General features: G+C 44.9%; 1 protein-coding gene across 1 annotated transcript in view; it reads left to right on the top strand.

Annotated features, from left to right (window-relative positions):
- Window positions 1-21,277, top strand: part of Ctnnd2 (catenin delta 2) — a 396,457-nt gene that overhangs the window by 364,117 nt on the left and 11,063 nt on the right. The window contains exons 17-18 of the mRNA XM_032898675.1: window positions 14,354-14,480; window positions 18,362-18,493. Coding sequence (XP_032754566.1) covers window positions 14,354-14,480; window positions 18,362-18,493 — 259 coding nt within the window. The remainder of the gene's footprint in view (window positions 1-14,353; window positions 14,481-18,361; window positions 18,494-21,277) is intronic.

Genomic DNA, 21,277 nt, shown 5'->3' with positions numbered 1-21,277 from the left:
TGACCATGATGCACAGGTGACCAGCTGCCCTGGTCATGCAAACTGGACTGATGGGTGCATATGCAGTGTTCCCTCATCACCTTCGTCTCCGGGTACCTGTGAGAATTACTGTTTTGGGGAACTGCCAAGGAAATCCACAGCAAGGCCAAAATTCAAAAATTTTGAAATCTCAAATTTGCAGTAAGGAGAGTGAGGACTACGTTAACGCCTCCTTCACTGTTAGCATGTTCAGAATAATAGATTTTACTTCTTAGTTTCTAAGATGATGATGGAGGAGCAGTAAATCCCCTCTGAAAATCCATTAAACTCGTAGATTGGAAAGCTATTGTTTCACCAGGAGTTTATTAATCCTTCAACTATGCGAGAAAATTCTCCAAGAAGTGACTAGAAAAATGGAAAGATTTGGTCCACATTCTAAAAACAAATAAACAAATATCTAAGGCAAAGCGTATGTCTCAAGGCCCTCAAGCATAGCTCCTCATATGTTTTCTTTCTGAATCACTTGATGTCAAGAGAGGGTAGCAGAAGGAAAGGCTGAGGTTAAACTCAGCTATGAAATGCTCCCCTCCATAAATCCAGGAATTTACTTGGTGATGCTGGTATTGACAAAGAAGGTCTTTCTTCATGAGATCCCTTGACCTCTAAGAGCCAATTCTCAGACACTCATCATATGATATCTGTCCAAAAACAAATGCACAAATGGGAATAGTAGCAAAAATCAATTGTGCAAAAGTGGAAATCGATGTCCGTGGCAGTTACTGAACACGCAGTGACTAAATTATAGCTCTTGCTCAAATAGATCCCCAAGGAAGGGAAACCCTCATAGCTGCACCCAAATTAAACACTTCCTCATTAATCCCACTCTATCACTGAGCTACACCCACATGGTTTTAAGTCAAAGACTGCAGGGACAAAAGGCAGGGGGAAAGACTCAATTAAGCACTAGGAAACTCAATAGGTTAAATGTAAGTTTATATATACATATATAAAGGAGCTCACTTCATTCTCTTAATGCAAACTCAGTCAGTTGTTTTCTGGAAAATCCAAATAGACTGGGTGATGTTACACCTCCCAGTCTATTTGGATTTGCCAGAAAACAACATTTGCCAGATGTTAAGTTGTCCCTTTTGTGGCTCCATCCTCTCTCTCTTTCATATGTCCATCCCATGCCTGCCAAGCTGGTTAAATAGAGGAGAAAATTAGCCCATGGTAAGGAAAGCCAGCCTTGCTAACAGAGTTGCATCTGGCTTTGGTCCCTCTCCCCAGGAGACATGTCCACATTTTACTTAGTTCTCTCCTGGAAGACAGTGTTATTCTTTGCTTGGAGACATAGACATCTCTGAGCCTTTCACATCTGTTGATGGATCACTCATGCCTGGTCTCCTTAACTGGGCTATGCAGAACTGTCCATTAACCTCAGTCTTCTGTTCAACCACTACAAGCAAACCACTCTAGATACAAAGGTTTCTTCCTCGTCAACCTGTATCGTGACACATGTCTCCCCAGCATCCCATCTGCTTTCCCATAGTGCCCCTCTCTCAAGCCTATCAACAAACATCCATCTCTACATTCATTCAACGCACAACTGGCCTCCTGTTTCCTTGGTTGTCTTCTAGGTTCTAGAAATTTCTAAGTGAGCATATTCATATTGGGTATGAACATACTTCCTCGTTGCTTAACAGTGTGCTGCTCAACAGTTATTCCTTGAATGCTTTACAATTATTTCTTTCTGAATTCAATGCAAAACAGATATATGTTTCTCTTGTTTGTGATCTGATATTCTGAAGCTACTTTCTCTGAAAAAGAACTGGGGTGTGTGTGTGTGTGTGTGTGTGTGTGTGTGTGTGTGTGTGTGTCTGTGTGTGTGTTTCCCTCTGTTCTGTTTCCCCAGCCTCTATTCGGTCTTGCTCTGTAGATGCACATTCTCTTTGTACTGTCTTTGTCTCCTCTTCTCCTGACCACCCTGCTCCAATGTTCACACTGATATCTGCCTCACTTTTAAGTTTCCCCAGTTAAAGTTGGAGTTCAGTCTCTGTTTCTTCCCTGATGCCTATTGTATACTTCTGTCCCTTGAGGGCCATCCTCACAGCTGCCCCCATGCTATTCTGGAATTTTTTCTAAATGCTGAATCATCTGCGTGAGCTAAGGAGGACCTCTGGCTATAACCTCAACTTTCATGGTTAAGATCTAACATGATAGATCTTTCATTTGCTGCTCCGGTAGCCATCTTGGATGGCCTTGTGAGTGGGTGGGTCAGTTCCTCCCCCATGTACATTTTGTACCTTTAGCTCTAGTATACTATAAGGCTCATAGCCATCCTGGCATTGGTGTTATCATCTCCTCCACTGACCTCTCTATTAGCAGGGACTCACTCACCCATGCCTGGTAACCCAGGCCTATAATCTCAGCTACTTTAGAAGCAGAGGCAGGAGGAACCCAAACTCAAGACCTGCTTGATCCTGCCTCAAACTGTAAATAAGAAAGGGGGCTGGGAAAGCAGTTCAGTGGCAGAGCTCTTGCTTACATATGCAAATCCGTTCTTTTTAAGTTTTAATTTCCCCCAACTTTTTATAGTTTATTTCCAACAAGCAGAAATCATAACACTACCTTTCATACATATTTGCCCACTCTATTTTAGTTATGGTGGTCACTATGCCATAAAGTTCTTCAAGAAAACATTCTTCCACCAAAGAGGAGATCTAAATAAACACGTTTTCTTTTAGTTCTGCCTCCCCTCCCCCTTCACCAGAGCAATCAACTGCAGATGGATGTCTGAAAGGATCCATCTCGGTCTCTGCTGTCCAGAGAGCAAGATAAAGAACAGAAATCCTCTTTACGGAGAATTTGTTCATCAGACAACTCCCAGGACTGCAAATCCTTAAGGAAATTAAGCAACAGCCATCATGTGGGAGACAGTTTGGGGAATATTGTCCAGGAAGAAATGAAAATGAACTTTGGAGATCAATTTCTAATACTTCCTCCTCTGGGAAACACTCTCCTCTGGGTTTTTGATCACTAGTTTCCTTGCTTTGCTCTTACCTTGCAAGATATTCCTTCTTTTCTTAAAGTCCCTGTTCCTCTCTTTGCTTTGCATCTTATCTTGTATAGTTGATCTCAGTGGCTCTCATCTGAACACGACTGGTACCCACATTGACTTCTCTAGCTACTGTCCTTCCTGCACTTCAAATGCAAATGAGAAACAAGCCCTACAAATGCCTTGTGATGTTTCCACAGGAGTAGTCCTTCCCAAAGGTCCTCATCACTACTTAATTCTATCCTCCCCAAAGCTATTCTTCCTCTTTCATTACCTGCGGCAATGCCTCCTTGGTTTTATTTCTCCATCTTTACCACCTTCAGAGTGCACTCCTCTGATTCCATATTTGACCTTGCCAGTCTCCTGTAGAATCCAGTTTCTCTTAGGGTAACATCCTACCTTAGTCTCTGAGTCTACCTCCCCTTAGTTCTTTAGCCTCTCTAGCCTTGCTTCTCCATAGGCCACCTCAAGACCTTCTCATTGTCTACATACAAGTTAACTCTTCCATCTCCCTCAGTTTCCCCCAAACCTAGCTATTTATAACCCCAGTGTAACAGTTGCTTCTTCCAGGAAATCTTCAGGACTCTAGAAATCTCCAGGTTAGGAAACAATAATTTCAGTCCAGGACTCTTAGCCTAAAGGCTACTGCTGTGGCTGTACTGAAATGCTTACCCCCTTCTGTGTCTCCCCCAGGGGCCACACCTGTCACATTTTCTCTTCTCATCTAATACTGTGCTTCATACTTATCAACCCTTATTTTATCTGCCTCTGGACTAAGGCATACTGGAGTATATTCAAGGCCAACCTCCTTTCCCTCTGTGAAACATTCTGTAGGAGGGGACCCAGTGAGCTTCCAAGTTAGTGATAGCTTAAGGTCATAAATGAAAAATACCTGACTTACATTGTGAAAATAATATATTAAAAGCCTTCTGTTCAGATGCATGAACATGATTCCTGAACTTTGCTCAATTTTATCCCAAGTTTAGCTTTTTAGTATTAATTAGAACACAGAGGCGATAGTTAAAAAATCGTTAAAGTCAACTTTTAAACATTTTTAATCAAAATAGAATTACATCACTTTCCCCCCTCCTTTCCCTCCCTTCAGCTCCTCACAAAGCATTCTTTGAATCATTACCATGGCCCTCACTCCCAAGTTGATAGCCTCTTTTTTCTTTATTATTATTTCATACTCCTGTGTGTGTGTGTGTGTGTGTGTGTGTGTGTGTGTGTGTGTGTGTGTGTGTGTCTTAGGGTTTTACTGCTGTAAACAGACATCATGACCAAGGCAACTCTTATCTCATAAGGACAACATTTAATTGGGGCTTGCTTACAGGTTCAGAGGTTCAGTCCATTATCCCAAGGTGGGAGCATGGCAGCCTTCAGATAGGCATGGGGCTGGAGAAGATGAGAGTTCCACCTTTTGTTTTGAACGCAGATAGGAGTAGACTGGTTTCCAGGCAGCTACAACAAGGGTCTTAAAGCCCATGCTCACAATGACACACCTACTCCAACAAGGCCACACCTCCTAGTAGTGCCACTCCCTGAGCAAAGCATATACAAACCATCACACTGTGTGTGTGAAAATTTATATAAATACAATCTGCTGAATCCATTTTTACTGATGGTCTGTATGTGGTTTCAAGGCTGACCACTTTGTATTGGACAGCCAACAAGTGGGCTCATCTCTGGGAGATACTAATTCTCCTTTTTCTGGTAGTCACTAGTTCCCTGTAGTTCTTTGCCTAGGATTAGGACACTGGGAACATTTCCTCCTTTCAAGTTAACATGTTCATTGATATTGCCATTAGTTTGATCTTGTTTATGCAGCCAGTTTCCAGGAGAGACTTTCACGGCAGTCTTCCTGGAATTCTGGCTCGTACGATATTTCTGTCTCTCAATGTCCCCCGAGCTATAGATGCAGGAACTGTGATGTAGATGTAACTGTTGGGGTGGGACAGTTATCTCTGCATCGTGTCCACTTGTGGTTATGTGCTGGTCTTCATTTGCTGTAAAGAGGTGTCTTTGATTAGACTTGGTATCTACACTTATCTGTAGGAATAAGGTTAAGGCTTAGAATGTAGTGAGGAATTATGCTGATCTAGTGAAGTTGCAGTAATAGATTCTTTTCTCAGGTCCGTGGCCTCGCTAGCCCTGGTAAGCTGGCTAGATTTCCAGTACAAGGTACTACTCCTCATGTGGAGTAGGCCTCGAGTTAAATTAGATGGTTTTGGTTGCCACGCATGCATGGCACTTATGGCATCTTTATGCATCTCTTGCCGCACTGGTCATTGTCACGGTTCATAGGTGTTGCAGCTGGAAAGGACTGCTTAACTGTTTCCTCCCCCTGGTAGCCTGAGTAGTATTTTCTGGAATCATGGAAGCTGAATCACAGGAAAGCAGTTATCATGTCAAGTGGTTTCTTTGGCAATAGGGGCCCACCCCCAACGCCTAAGAAGCAACCGAGGGCTATATCAATAGTCTATATTGTTCTGTGAGTCTCTTTGACTTCCCTAGGCTGCAGCTAAAGGAGGTTCCTCCTACCTGACACTGGGGTAGTGTGTGGTTCTTGTGCGGAACATAATCAATACAAGTGGCTTAACTCGTGCATACACAAACACTGACACACATATATACAAGCACATGCATTCATAATACTGTGTATAGTTTTAGGTAAATATAATATAAGATCATCTGTTAAGGCTTTATCAAGCAACCTTGATGTTGTTTGTCCCTTCTTCTCCTATAATGACAACCCTCTCTCCTCCCTAGTTTTAGCCCCATCTCAGTTATTCTGTTTGCTGCTTCACATCACCTGTACCTACAGTCGCTTCTCAAGACACCTCCCCACTGTGACTCTTCTTTATCCTTTCCTGGTTTCTGCAGACATTCCATGCTGTATATTTATATTATATCTAGAGCGAAGAACCACAGGAGAAAGGGAACATGTAGTATTTGTCTTTCTGGGTCTAGGTTATCTCATTTAATAGGATCCTTTTTAGGTCCATCCTTTTATATTCTTATTTCACGATGTCATTTTTCTTTACAGCTGGAGAGTGTATACGTGTGTTTGTGTGTGTGTGTGTGTGTGTGTGTGTGTGTGTGTGTGTGTCATATTTTCATTCTCCATTCATCTGTTGTAAGATATTTATGACCCAGCTACCCCACTCCTTGGCCTATGCCCAGCAGATCTATCATGCTGCTCCATAGATACTGGCTCAGATATGTTCATGGCTGCTCCACTGGCAAATGGGAAATGAAAGTCAGCTTTGTGACCTAAAGTCCCAAAAGTGACATGAGAGAAGAGGCTGCAGTGGACTTCTTCTGTTTCTTAAGATCTTTGTTTACCTTCTGCTGATTCCTATTGAATGCCAGCAAGTTACAGCGGTTTTACCTTCTTTGACTAAAGTATATACAGTTCTTTCTAACTTTTCAAATCTCCTTGATGAGAGTAAGTCTTCAGAATTAGCCCAGTTGAGTTAAATTGAGTGCATAAAATGGATTTATAAGTATTGATGGTATTTCAGAAGAGCCACATTCTTATATATACTGTACCTTTAAAACCCAAATCAACTTAATTAAATTTCTTTAGAAGCAACAGAGCTGAAACAAAGTAATGAAAGCCAGGGGTCTGTCAGGTAGTGTTTATTCTGCATTAAACCGCAAATACCCCCTTTTGGCCCTTAACATTTCGTTTAAATATTTAACGCTAATGGCTTCTAGAATTGTTGGTAGAATTAGCTTAAATGAATCTTTAACAAACAGTTTACCTTAAAAATAGAGAGAATTTTGTATTAGTACAACAAAGGCCAGCAGAAGGTTTCATTGCTTTGTAAAATCTGACTCGGTTTTCAGTCACCCGGGCTATGCATCCAACACTGCTCCCATTGTTTGGAAGCAGTGAGGATTTCCTATAAACGTAAGGAGGGAACTGCACTAATTCCCAGTATTTTCTTTCTCTCCTTAGTGTAGTTACATTAATGAATTCATTCCACCTAGAAGTGATGGGAAAACACATCTTTGAACAAGCATTTTTCATGTATGAGCACAATTCGGGCCCTTCAGAGGGTGGCCAAGAAATATGTTTTGACTATTACTTGAACAATTATTTCCACAATGAAGAAGCCTTGAATGTGAATGTGAGTGACAAGCTCTAAGTATCTGAGGTTGATGAACGGACGAGCTTGAGTTACTAAAAGCCCAAAGGATTTGCAACACACATTCCTTTCTATCTCAAGTCACTCAAAGAAAATGAGAATTGACAGGCTTTATGGGCTGTAGAACCTTCAAGGACAGCAAAGGCGAAAAACTTGTATTTGTTTCCTCAACACTGAGTAGTTTCTGGGTGTCCACTGAGAGATCCTCGTTCTAAAGCCAAATAAATCTTATCAGAGGAAGAAAATTTAAGAGCTGTTTATAAAACAAAAAAAGAAAAGGGCCGGTGACTGTACATGGGCAGCCACTGCTGAAAGTTTATGTTGGGTTTTAGCAAATGTCCCCAATGTAAATGAGCAATGTTTATGTCAAAGTCAATTACTTAATGAAACTTGTGCCAGTGAGAGATGCCTCTTTATCATAAGAGTTTGCCAAGTCTAAATTCTAAGTGTAGAAAACAATACACCAAAACTGGCTGTGGAATCAAAGGGGACCACCAACACTGAACTTATCCAACTGTAGCTATTCACTGTCACCACTCTTGCATGGCCTCCCCAAAGCAGAGATCAGAGGCCACAAAACTTGTAACTCAGAATCCTATTCCCTGCTAAAACCCTGGCCTGTTTATTGAGAATTTGCTCTGTCACCCCATTTTCTCTCTCCTCACCACCAAGTCTCCAAATTTTCCTCTTACCAGCTGTTAAGACATTTCTCTTCCTTCCACCTTCTCATGAACTCTTTTTTTATGACCTGAGATAACTCATCCCTCTTCTGATGTATACTGCAGTTGCCCACCCTTCCCCTGATTGAGGGGCAGTTGGGGAAGAGGCAGCTGGGAGTCTGTGTACAACCCCACACGATTCTCATTCCATCTCACCCAGTGCTTGCCACCCCTCTGGATGACGCGGTTAGCACACCTTCTGGAGTGTGAGTCTGACTTCACTATGTTCTAGCCAGTAAGGGTCCCACCAGGACATGCCTTGAGGAACCAGTACCTCAGTCTGCTAGGCCCACTCACAGTGGGTGTGAGTGCTTGGACCCAGCCTTGAAAGAAACTGGAGCACATCTAATGAGAAGTGTGATGTGCTCTCCCTTCTCAACCTATTATCCCCTGTTTTCATGTGTGTGTGTTGGGGGGGGGTGCTGAGGCTGGGGAAAGCTGAGTGTCTTCGCTAAGGGCAGAAGCTTGTATTTTCTGAGACAGTGGAGATGAAGCAACAAGGCCACATGCTCTAAAAGGTGTGCCTAGGATTGGCACCAATGTAGGGGCCAGAAGTATGGATAGATCGATGCTTCAGAATTGCTCTCAGGGTTAGATAAAAATGAGACAAGTTCATACAGTCCACACTGAAGTACAGCTGTGCAGCGGAGAGAAGCCACCACCAACCCTGATGGAGCCACCGAGCTGAAGGCCCCTTCTGAACTATTTCAGCTGAACCAATGCCGCCTTGCTCCACAGTTGTGTGTATGTCACTGACCATCAGCAGAAAAAGATTCTCATGTGATTGCTTTCCACTAAAGCAATACCAGAGAGAGAGAGAGAGAGAGGATCATAAGGCTCTGAAAATCCTCAGGATAGAGCCAGAGAGTACAGAGAGCTCGGCGGCTCCATCAGCGTCGGTGGTGGCTTCTCTCTGCTGCCCATGCTTCCGTGTGGAGTGTATGAACTTGCAGGAGCTAGCGGTAACACCTATGGACTGGATGAGCACTTTGTTTTACTATAATTACTGCTAGTATCTTACATCATAAAATCCAAGTAGCATATGTCAGGCATCACTGTGTTCCGGCATTAAGCCCAGCACCAGGGTTTCAAAACCAACAAGGCTCTCTGCCTCACAGCCGGAAGACAGACAGGATCACTACCGTTTTGATGTGAGCGTGCAGGGTCGGTGGGAAGCAGAAACCCTAGCCTGTTCCTACGTTCCCCAAGGCTTTGAGGCAGCGCACATTTAGCCGTTGTGATTTGGTGCACCTGCGTGTCCTGCCGCCTGCTTCCCTGGCACAAACAGAGTCGTGTAATAGTACGGAGAGATTGTAAAAGAGAAGGTGCTGCGCTGGGTCTCTGAGCTAACGGCTAGAAGGTGTGCCCTGTACAATTGAATCACGGAGTTGGAGAGGCTGCATGTTCAAGTGTGACCAGGCTGAGCATGAGTATGATAGCTCTCAGCTCAGAGCTTGTGACCTCTTTTTGTTCCCATAGAAGTCAGCATGGAGAACGTTTATGTGAGGTTGCCAAATACAGTAGATTTAAAAAAATGTACATGCACATGTGTGTTCCACTAACTGTCACCTATACTTATGCAGAAAAACTACAGGTCAGCGGTTTGCTAAGCATGAGCCAGAGGGAGAATGGAGCTCTAGCAAGGAAGTATGCCCAGGCCTTCCTCAGAACAATGCAAACACAAGCTCAAGGGTGAAGATGCAGGTGTGGCTACTCTTTAAGCCCTCGTGCTCACAAATTTTGTTGCCCTTGGTTAAAGGGGGAGAGAGAAACTAGAGCAGAGCATCTGAGTGATGACACTGCTAACACTGGTAGAGGGGAGCTTCTCCACCTCTTCATAAGTGAGATCTGTCAGGTAGGGGAGATGGAGCGGAGAACACTCTGGGCCTTGACCAGCAACTCTGGTCCAGCCTGTGAACACACCTAACAAACTCTATGCTGATGGGAGTTTAGTGCCTTACGGTGTCTATATTAAGACATTATAAGGCGAATGTATGCTGTCCTAAGCAATTTGCAAGCCACTCAACCCTGCATCCCATCCTATCAGGGACACCTCGCCATGAAGAGCGTTCTGTCTGAAAATGTTTACCATACGATCAAAAATATAAAAGGAAAGGGTTGAGGGAACAGCTCAGTGGTTCAAGAACTTATTGTACACGCATGCACACATGAGTTCAGACCATCAGCACCCACGCACATAGAAAGCCAGTTATACAATGTACACAACTATATCTCAGTGCTGGGAGAGAGAGACAAGCAGATCCTGGGGGTTTGCTGCCCATCTAGCCTATGCTAGAGGTGAACTCCATGATCAGCTAGAGACACTGACTCAAAAATAAGGTGGAAAGTAATGGAGGAAGAAACTCAGCTCTGACCTCTGTTCTCTACACATGCACTTATGGGCATGCACGTATACATCCCGTGGTGAGTGTGCGTGTGTGTGTGTGTGTGTGTGTGTGTGTGTGTGTGTGTGTGTGTGTGCGTCTTTGTACATGAGTGCATGTGTGTATGCATGTGTGTATGTCTCAGTATGCATGTCTGTATGTGTGCATGAGTGTCTCTGTGTGTGTTCATGTGTATGTCTATATGTACAGGTCTATGTGTGCATGTCTATGTATGTACATGTGTATGTCTATGTGTGCAAGTCTATGAGTGCATGTCTGTGTGTGTGCATGTGTATGTCTATGTGTGAAGGTCTGTGTACATGTCTGTGTGTGTGCATGTGTATGTCTTTGTCTACAGGTCTATGTGTATATGCCTGTGTGTGTCTGCATCTGTGTCTGTATGTCTGTGTGTACATGTCTGTATGTGTGCATGTGTGTCTTGTGTTGTGTGTGTAGGTCTGTGTATGCATGTCCTGTATCTATATGTCTGTGTGTGCATCTCTATGTGTGTACAGGCAGTGTTAAGATCAGGGGATCACCACAGAAGCCAGTTAGAGTGACTGAGCACTAGATTGACAGTAAAGAACTGTGACCATGAAGCAGAGCTCTGCCCTGGTTTCCCTGACCTCAGAACCCCTGAAAATGTCACTGTAGAAAACTACAGCTTCAGTGGATGATAAACTTCCTAGAGAAATACATAAGAAATGTTGTCACAGAACCCAGAACTGGTGAAAAGGCAGTAAGAGGGGGACATCAGAAAAAGGTCAGGTGATTTCTGGTGGCAAGTTAAAGCACAATGACTTTGGACTTCTCTTGGTATTTCCATCTCTATCTACTTGGAGCAATTTAACAGCCTCCAGTTTTAAGTTTAATGTGTTAAAAATAAAAACCAATTTGAGAGTGCCAGATATCATATCACAGTTTTGACAGCTTAGCTGGGTCTCAAGCTGAAGGACACATCTTCTGGGTCACTGCTCGGGTTGGCAGAATCATGGACGTTTAAAAAGTTCCTTATCGCCAGCCTCAAGGATTAACAGCTCTTCCCTGCTTACTGTGGCTACTCCTCGGTCTCCATTTTTCCTCCCTGAGCTTTATCTAATGTCAACAAGCCATATGGATGGCACAAAGGTATCTCAGATTAAGCATTTAATATAATAGAATACACACACACACACACACACACACACACACACATGGCCAGGAATGAGTTAAAATTTAAACAAGAAAAAATGAGTGGGCAAAGAGACAAATGATAAGTGAAAAGATCTCCCAGAGCTGTTTATGGGTATAAACCAGTTTTGAGCCTTTTATAAGTGACATCAAGAAGTAAATAAATGATAGTTTGTTGCTAGCTAGATTACAAAAATGCACATGGCTAGTGGGACCAGAGGCACGTTCAGTTAGGAATAGCATTCCCCTCGAAAATGTATCTTCATTTTCTGAGTTGATTTCTAATACAAAGAACTGAGTGATCAAGAGTCCAGACAGTGAAGGATGTGGAGAGTGGTGAGGATTAGCTTCCCGGGAACTAATTACAGAGTGATTGCCTGTAACGAGCTGTGATCGATCTACACCATGGTCCAGCTATACCCTGGTCTCCAGCATCCGATGCCACCCCATGCCATGGCATTTGTAAGTATGATACTGTGACGTCAGAACAGAAACCTTCATGTCCCATCTAGGCTTTTCTGGACAATGCCACATTAAAGTCCTACTATTAAAGTCCACTATTAAAGTTCTATAGTTTAGCCATTCCACTGCTCCTGCTTCATTGAATGGGAGGCAAAAGAGAAAAGGTCACCTCTCATCCAGGGTTATTGTTTGTGTGGTGCTTCTCTGTGCATGGGCACTTGTGGGGGAGGGGTGTGCGTGTGCATGTGCATGCATACATTTGTGTGTGTGTCTGTGTATGTGTGTGTGTGCACGTGTGGTGTGCTGTATGTGTGCTGTGCGTGTACGTGTGCATGTGTGTGTGTAGTATGCATGTGTGCACTTGAATGACAGGCCTGTAGAGGCCTGAGGTTGGTATTCAGTCTCCACTTCGATTACTTGTTGTGTAGATTGAGACCAGGTTCTTCTTTCCTACCTCACCAGAGCACAAGCTGCCACAGTGCTCTGGGGACTTAATTTTGCTTCTGGGACACTGGGATTAAAGTGAATCACATCTGCTCAGTATTTCCATGAACGCTGGGACTCTGACCTCTATTCTATTCTTCATGCTTGTTTTGTGTGGCAAGCACTTTACCCACTGAGCCATCTCTTAAAGAGCACTGACTTCCTACTTACCCCTCCCTGGAACTGAGCTCCTCCCCTCACACACACACACACACACACACACACACACACACACACACACACACACACACATTCTCCTTTCTTGCCTCCCCTCCTACTTCTCCTCTTGTCTAATCTGTGGTCCTTGCTCTGAACAGATGGCCTCATTTCTCTCATTTCCGTGGAAAAACCATGCAAAACCAAGGGAGAAGGCTCTCACTGTCCTAGCCCCAAATCTCCCGACTTCTCATCTTGGCTGGACAGCCTGTCTCTCCTCAGCCTTGCCTCTCTTGCCAGCAACATTGTTGTTCACTGAGTCCTACCAGTCCTCTATCGTCCTGTGATGGTCCCTTATCCCTGTCACCACCCTCTCTGTGTTGGGTATTGAGTCACTCCCATGGGCACACAGAGGGTGTGAGTGTCCTCCACACCATCTCTTCAGAGCTCTGCGCTCCCTGCCTGCTCTTCTCCAAGTGGAAGATCGCCGCATTTTAATAGCAACATCCTTAACTCGTTTCCTTTTTAACATTGAGTGGCCACCACTACCTTGCTTTTCTAAGATATGGAGTCCAGCTCTTAGAACCCTGAAGAGACTCTTGCCACAGTCATTTGCCCAGGACGTATTAGCAGCCTCTTTCAACAAAGTCTGTTTCCAGGCCTGGCATTGTTACATGAGTAAGAATGGGAGTTATCAAAGTCAAATAGACAAAGAGATAAAGACTAAAAGCGAGTATAGGTTTTGTTCTTAAATTTCATCTATTAATATTTGCAATAATTCCTCACAATGCATCACATTCTTTTAAAGTCGAACTATTATCTTTAAAAAAAATAAAATTGGAAATTCTTTCAGTTTTTTAAAGACAATATTTAGACTTAAAAATATTGAAAGGGAATTGGGAGAGGGTAGGTGCCCACTGCTCCATCCTGCCAGGCCAGCACTCCTCCGGTCTGTACTTTGATACAAATACATTGGAATTGCAAGAGGAAGACTGGAATGAGAGCCTGTGACAAGAGCTGGGCATCCTCAGCTGTTTTCATTGTCTTCTTTAGTCTTTGTAGATTTACAACATGGCTTGCAATGCATTTGTGTGGGGCTTATTATTAAATAGTATGTATGCACTTCAAACACTGACCAGATATTGGAAGGCTTGGGAAGATGAGCTGGAAAACACTGAGGATGCTCTGACTAAAGTGGAATTCCCAGCAACTTCAGGAAATGTGTCATCCAGTGTCTTAGCAGAGCCCCGAGTTCCTGAGGCAGGGGGCTGGGCTTCTGTGACCCAGAGAGGAGTTGGAAATTATGTAAAGGGGATAAATGACAAAAGGGGCAGATAGTGCCCTGGGACTATGTTGCTCACAGGCCCCCTCCTGAGAAGAAAGTCAGCACTGGGAGAAAGGTTCGCTAGCAAATGGAGAGCGGGCAGACAGAGCTGAAGCCAGGTTGGCAAAGTTCGACGTTTTGAGTCTGCTAGCATTCTGAGCAGCGCCTCTGTCTTCAACAACACGTATGGGCAGAGCAAGTCGGCACGGAAACCATTTATTTAATATTTGGGGGGAAAAACAGACCAAAACCGCCCACCTTCCCAGCCAGGCTGTCTGGAGGAGGAAGAGGTGTGTCTACAATTCCCATTCCTCTGGGCTAAGCCCTGGTGATGTGCGGCGCTCAGTAATCTCTTCTGACACTTGCAGAAATGTTTTGCAAATTCAAATGCTTGGAACTCCGCAGAGTCAGGAGGTGAAGCTTTGCGGTGCCTTCCCTGCTTAATAGGAGCACGCTGTCTTTTGCAGGATGGATGGTCACAATATCACTTTGTAGCCTCATCTTCAACCATCGAGAGGGATCGACAAAGGCCCTACTCCTCCTCCCGCACACCTTCCATCTCTCCTGTGCGTGTGTCTCCCAACAACCGCTCAGGTAAGAGGCAGCCCAGGCCATGGCTTGCTCCTGAGCCCCTCATCTGGGCACCACACTGAGAAGAGCTGTGTGGTTGGTGCACTGGGAAGTGTGTTCTGTTGGGGCGGCAATTCTGTTGGGTACATACGGACTGATAGCCAGTCTCAGCTGCACTCGCTCCCTGTCTGTGGCATGTGTCATGTACTCAGTGAGGAAGGGGTGTAAAGGAAGCAGGCAAGAGTTCACACGCACGAGTTATGTCAGTATCTCTAACTATCCCGTACCCAATTTGCTGATTACAACCTAAGAATCATCAATAAATTTGCAACATAACCAATTTTAATTCATAATCTTTCTCTCATTCTGCCAAATCCCCAGAACTTAAATGGCGGTCTCACTTCTTTCATTTCTAAAATAATTTATATGATCTTCCAGTCATTTTGAATAATCTCAAAGATTAGGTAGAAATATGAAAGGCAAACAAGCATGTTACTTATTAACATAAGTGCCCTGTTCTCTTCTTCAGAGTATCGGCTCTTAAGCTCATCTTGCCCTGTCTGACGTTTTATTTTTAAACTGGGGAATGCATGAAGACTTGTATCGGGTCCCCTGTATCCCTTATTGTGACATCCTTCTCTTCCCTCCTCTGCCCCGCAACCCCCACTGAGGAAACCCTCTTCTTTGAAACAGCATCTTGGAGGGTGGGATAGAAAAATCTGCTCAGCAGAGGCTTTTGTGCCCCTGAGGATGACTGCCCTTAGTCTTTTACACCAGACTTACTGTCACAGGATTGAGGAAAAGCAGAAACAAAGAGACAAAGTTTCAGAGGTCAGTCACCTTCTCCAAGCGCCATGAAAAATTGAATTCAAGGTATGGTAGTCCTTAGGACACTTGATGTGGCTCATAGACTCAGGAACGAACACTCTGTAACTTGGACACACGGGTGGGCACTGATGCTTCTCACGCTACAATTCTGAAGGTTTAAAGAGCACCTGGGACCCAGAAGGAGGGTGGCTGGTTAACTCTAATTAAAGGCTACAGTCAACCAATCAGAGTCAAGGAGACCAAGTGACAGAGGAGGTGGGAAAGTGTTGGGAAATGGGAAAGCCATCTCTGGAGTAGGCAGGCAAGGGCCAGCATGAGGATCCATTCAACAAGTGTTCTGCCTTGGTATTTCCTAGGCCAGACACATCCAGACACCTAATAAACATTTGTCCGCATGATTTGATCTTTCCTGGAGCTTAATCCTGATTTACTGGAGACTCAAAGCATCACCATGTGTGGGGTCTCAGGAGATAATTACACACTTCATGTAGCTTAATAAACACCGCCATCTGTGCAGTATTAGTTTCTCATTTTAAAAGCTTTGGTCAAAGGGCTCCAAAATACTGTGCCTTCTTGATTGAGAGCCTGACTCCTAAATGGCCAGGTTCTATGCAAGGATACCCAGGACCAGAGGTACAAGGACAGAGGAAGGACTTTCCCAGAGGGAAAAGGTTAAGCAGAAGAGAGAGAGGGTAGATGGTTATGGAAGTGAGACCCCAGCAGCTGAAAAGACAAGAGTTGGCAGGAATAGACTGAGCACCGCCAAGCTGGGGCAGAGCCCAGATCGATCTGCAGTCATGCTCCTTTAAGCTCAGGATCCTAAAGACATGTGAAGTGCAGAATACCCTCACAGCACCCCTAGTGTTTCTCCAGCCTGAAATAGATAACAGCCCTCTGTTCCTTACCTGCATCAGCCTCCAGTCCCTTCCTGAAGACCCGGAGTTCCTAGGTAGCAGGGAAATATACCCCGAGTTAGATCACCGAGACTTCAAGTGTCCCCATGAGGGATGAGAACACTGCAGGCTGTCCTGTCCAGTGCTCATGGGTTTCCGCCGGGTGCCTGTTTTGGATACATCCTGTATCGTGTGTGGCCCAGGCATCTATTTAATGAATTTGGGGAATTATTTCTGCTAGAAAGTCAGAATTGGAAACCTCCAAGTGCTACAAGAGCTGAGCAGTGAGCCTTGGTTTCATTTTGGTCAGCTTGAGACATAGCGAGGTTCTTTCCGTACAGTAATACAGCCCCCGTTTACTTTCCCAGCATTTGGATGGGACTTCTGGGAACTTCCAGCCCTGATTCTGATGTATTTGCTCGTCCATTCCCCTACATCGCTGGGACTCCCCGAGTTTAGCAAGCACAGTTCACATCCCTGCCTCCTGCAGTGTCTGGCAGAGATTTGCACGCAGAGTTCACTAACTCTGACAGAATCCTGTGACTCCCATGGTGGGAAAAGGTACACGCGGGATACGAGCAAGCCCTGTGCTGCAGGTGAACAACCCTGCACAGGGTGCAAATGGCGCTCTCAAAGATAAACTGACACGTGGCTGGGAAAGCGGCTTAGACTAGCAAGGAAGGCTGTATGTTAAAAACCAGTTTAAGAGAAAAAAAAATCTTATTCGCTAGCAGGTGTGCTTGCTAAGAGTGGATTTCAAGGCCTTTCCCTGGATAATTTAAAACAAAAAATATCAGGATTTGGAGGAGAGCCCCTAAACACTCATCAGATAATGGGTAAAACAAGATAACGGAGGCTGCCCTGGAGTTTGGGAAGTCAGAGGAAAATGCACCCTGGTTAATGTCCTCATACTGTGTTTGATGTCCCCATTACAGTAGGAACAGGCCTGGCCAGCACTCCTATGGCACCATGACATTGTCTGCCTCTTCCCACATCTCTACATGGCCTCACTGTTGAGTTGTTACCAAGCCACCCCATTAACTGTGGTTTCCATGTTCATGGTGCCTATTTACTTTAAAACAAACATATATATATATATATATATATATATATATATATATATATATATATATATATATATGAATTCCCAGGGAGTCCTTTCTACAATTACAACCCATCTCTTTTAGAAATAGCAACATGGCCAGTGGTGAGGTAGGTCCCTGTGGCCAGCAGTCAACAAGTAGCTGAAATGTAAGGGGTGCGTGAGACATTGACACGGTCACACCAAGAGCTGAAGCCAAAATGCCCCGCCAGGAAAACCAGCGTCCTTCACACATACCCCAGGCTACCTGGAGAAGAGCCTGGTGGGTGCTGCAGGCCCAGCTCCTCAGATCCCTCCCACGGGAGGTGCTGCTCCCGTCTTACATAAGGCAGCTGCTTGGCAGCTCTGTGTGGAAGTCAGATTGTATTTCTTTTCACTGGGGAGTTTTCAGTGTCAATGAGGTCTAATGTCCTTTATTCAAACAGCTGGGACCAGAAATGTTTCAGACTTCTCATTTTAAAAATATATTTTTTTAGCTTGGAATAATTTCATATATCACGGAGACATCTTGAGCCGAGAACCCAAGTCTAAACACAAAAAGTCTAAGTTATTTTGAGGGCTCTGATTGCAGCCTGTGTTACGACGAGGTAGGATACGTGCAATTTTCCACCTCGGTTGTCATGTCAGCGCTCAGAAAGTTCCAGACTTCAGAGTGTTTGTGCTCAGGGTTTACAAATTAGGGATGCTCAGACTATCACGGCTCCTTTGAAGCATATCTAATTAAAAGAGAGCTCGAGGGGGAGAGGGAGGGGCAGGAGAATGAACTTGAAAGACCAGTTTCATTCTTAAAGGTCTCTGCCTTCTCTTCCCAAGAAAGATGATGCCTGCGGGCGATTCTTAGTCACCCGCCTCCAAGTCAAACTGTCCCACTTATGCTAAAGCAGCAGCTACAATGGACTGAGGGAGAATGGTAAGAACAATGGCCCAGAAAAGTAAAGGAAAAAATAAGTCATCCAGGGTCCCCTTGTGCCATATGTTGGACCGTGTATATTTGTAAAGTTAACTGTTTTACGTGGAAAGCCAACCGTGCTTACCACGAAATGAGACGCAGAAAAGTAACCTTTCTCGTGTGTTTTTTGTAGCAAGTGCCCCAGCTTCACCTCGGGAAATGATCAGCCTCAAAGAAAGGAAGACGGACTATGAGTCCGCTGGCAACAGCGCCACGTACCATGGAACTAAAGGAGAGCACACCTCCAGAAAAGACACCATGACAGGTGAGCGGTGTCGTGTGCGTGGCCAAGGCCAACACTGAGGCCAGCCCTTCACACAGCAAGCCGCAGCCTGGGGCCTGGAGGACTGCCAGTACACTTGAGAATTTGTCAGTTCCAGGAACTGGAGGAAGGAGACAAGCCCCCCTTGAGACCATTTCATTTCCTGCCGTGATGCCAACCTCTTACCCAGCAATGTCCAGGATGCTTCTAGAGAATGGATGAGCTTTTGTCCTCATCCCTATCTCAGTCGAGTTCCATCCACTGGAACTCTGGGGAGGGCAAAGCTGATTCACTTCTTCCTGCTAGTTCCCCTCCCAGAATGCCTTGCTAACCCTGGCTTTTAGTAGATATAGCCTTAACTCCCTGTCTCCTTTGTACAGTTTTTCTTGGACATTTACAACTGTCTTTGGGCCTGCGTCCACCCCTGCTTCTCTCTAAGTATGTGGGTAGGAGATGGGAAATGGGAACCAGGTCGTGGGAGGCTCCTGTAGGGAGTAAAACTAGACTCTCCGAGCCACATGACCTTAATAGGGAACTTTAAACACTATTTTTTAAAGCCTTGTGGACATCAAAATGAGTCCTTCCTGAAGATAGGCCATGAGTAACGGCCTTTAAGAGAAGATCGGGTGTTTGTATCATTGATAAAGCTGGGGTGCAGAGGACATAGCCATAAAGAGTCACAGAGACATGCTCGTCCCAGTATCCTCAAAAGCACAGGGCACGGGTCACTGGTGTTATTTATGCACAGACCTGCAGGGAGGGAGAGTAGACAAATTGGATGATTTATTAAACGTCTCCAAAGCCAGGACAGATAAGATAAATTTTTGCAATAACAAATGTATTTACCCCAGGAGCAGTGTGTTCTGTGGTAACCCTGCACAGCTGCATAAGGAACTGTGCGCTAAACAGATGTGTCTCATCCGCACCCCCAGGTCTACATTCCTCCTCCACGTGCAGACCTGAGAGAGGGACATGTCACCCTTGATCCTGAAATGCCCCTTAAGTGGGAGCAATGAATTCATTCTACCACCATAGCTCTCCCCATGACCCATAAAAATTACTCTAGTCATCACTGGACATGGACCAAGAAAGTTGAGTCCCGAGTGCAGGGGTGCCAGCAGAAAAACTAATGCATACTGATTAGCCTGAATTAGTAGTGAGAACACATTCATCTGACCAGTCTAGTTTATAATTATTATTGCCCCAAGTAGCCACAGCACTGGGATTCTTGGATGACAGATTGATACCATAGTTACAAAAATAATTGTAAGACAGATTGTCTTGGCATCATTTAAGTTTAGTGTTGCTCTTAACTCTCTGGCCCAGCAGAGGCACCCCAGAGGCTTTTAAGAGTAATATGTTCATATTGAAATGCTTCGAGTGGCACATAAGTTTGCCCACACACCAAGTGAAATAAAACATCAAATGTATCATACGCCTAACGTCCCTCCTGCCTAGAAAATGACCAAGATCTTGATGACTCTGCTATTGAGACGTATAGAATTCTTTAAACCTATTTGGAGGCTCAGACAGCTTCAAACTCAGTTCAGAACAATGCCATCAGTCACGTAGACCACCTAGAAGAAATCCAAGCTCTTCTCCTGAACTTGTTCATATAAGGAAGTCCTTCCAAGTCAACGAGTGTTGATCTAAAAGCTGGTTGCTCTCGATGACAGTAGCGAGGGTGGTGGAAGCAACAAGAGATGCGGAGGTGACAGAGAGACAGCAGAGGTGATGTGAGGGGGATAATGAGAGACCAGGAAGCAGAAGCGAGGTGGTGGTGGTGGTGGTGGCAAAAACAAGTGGTGGGATGGTGAGGGTTGCACTGGTAAGGAGAGAAGCAGAGGTGGTGGTGATGGTGCTAGTGGCTGTTGCGGTAATGAAAGAAGAGGATCTGACTTCTGACTGTGCTGGTGACTTTGTGACCATGATAATAGTGGGGTGTCTCAGTAAGGAGCAGTGGAGACAAAGGTGTTAGCAAGGCTGGTGGATGGCAGAGGTCCAGTTCCATGGCGGGATGTCGAGGGCAGAGGTGAGTATGTCAGTACTGATGGAGGTGAAGTGTGACGAAGGTGCTAACAAGGACGAAAGTGGAGGTGGTCTGGGTGATGAACCTGGAGGTAGTGGTCGCCTCCTTCCATCAGCCGTGTGAACTGAGTCACTGGCCAAGCCACAAGAGTGCCCGGAAAGCATCACACTGGACCAAAAGGCCAACAATGGGAAGTGCGGTTCACTCAAGAACTGACGCACAAAAACCAGTTTTCTTAGGATCTCCACATCAAAACCAGTATTTTCTTTTCTCATGTAAGATTGAATCCAAGGTGTGTTAGGGTTTGGTGGAAGAAACCTCGGGTGTTTCCATCTTTCTTGGTCCTGAAACATCAGAGATGTCTTGCTACTTCCCAGCGGAGAGAGGCTGTCTGTTGTGGGAAGCGACGGTCCCCTCCCCTCAAAGGTGACATTGGGAAGCCCATGGTGGCCACAGTTCCTTGCCTGTGCTGCCATCCCATGCTTGGATCTTATAAGTCCAGGTCCACATGGGTTTTCAGCCCAGTCATCCTATTTCCTCTTCTGCACCCCTTTCCTAGCTTGGTTCATGTCTCTGAGAATACCATCTCCCCTCTGTTACTGAGAGACCTTCAGAATCCCTGGATCAGCTGTGCACTGGAGCTTGCAGGATGCTGGCAGTTAGTTCTCTGGTTACCGAGGAATCGCTTGTGTCACCTGACTCTTGATGGCACAGTCTAACTTTTTTTTTTTTTTTATTAACTTGAATATTTCTTATAT

This window comes from Rattus rattus, chromosome 3 (genome assembly GCF_011064425.1).
Source record: "Rattus rattus isolate New Zealand chromosome 3, Rrattus_CSIRO_v1, whole genome shotgun sequence".
Lineage (NCBI taxonomy): Eukaryota > Metazoa > Chordata > Mammalia > Rodentia > Muridae > Rattus > Rattus rattus.
This window is presented reverse-complemented; position numbering and strand designations above follow the sequence as displayed.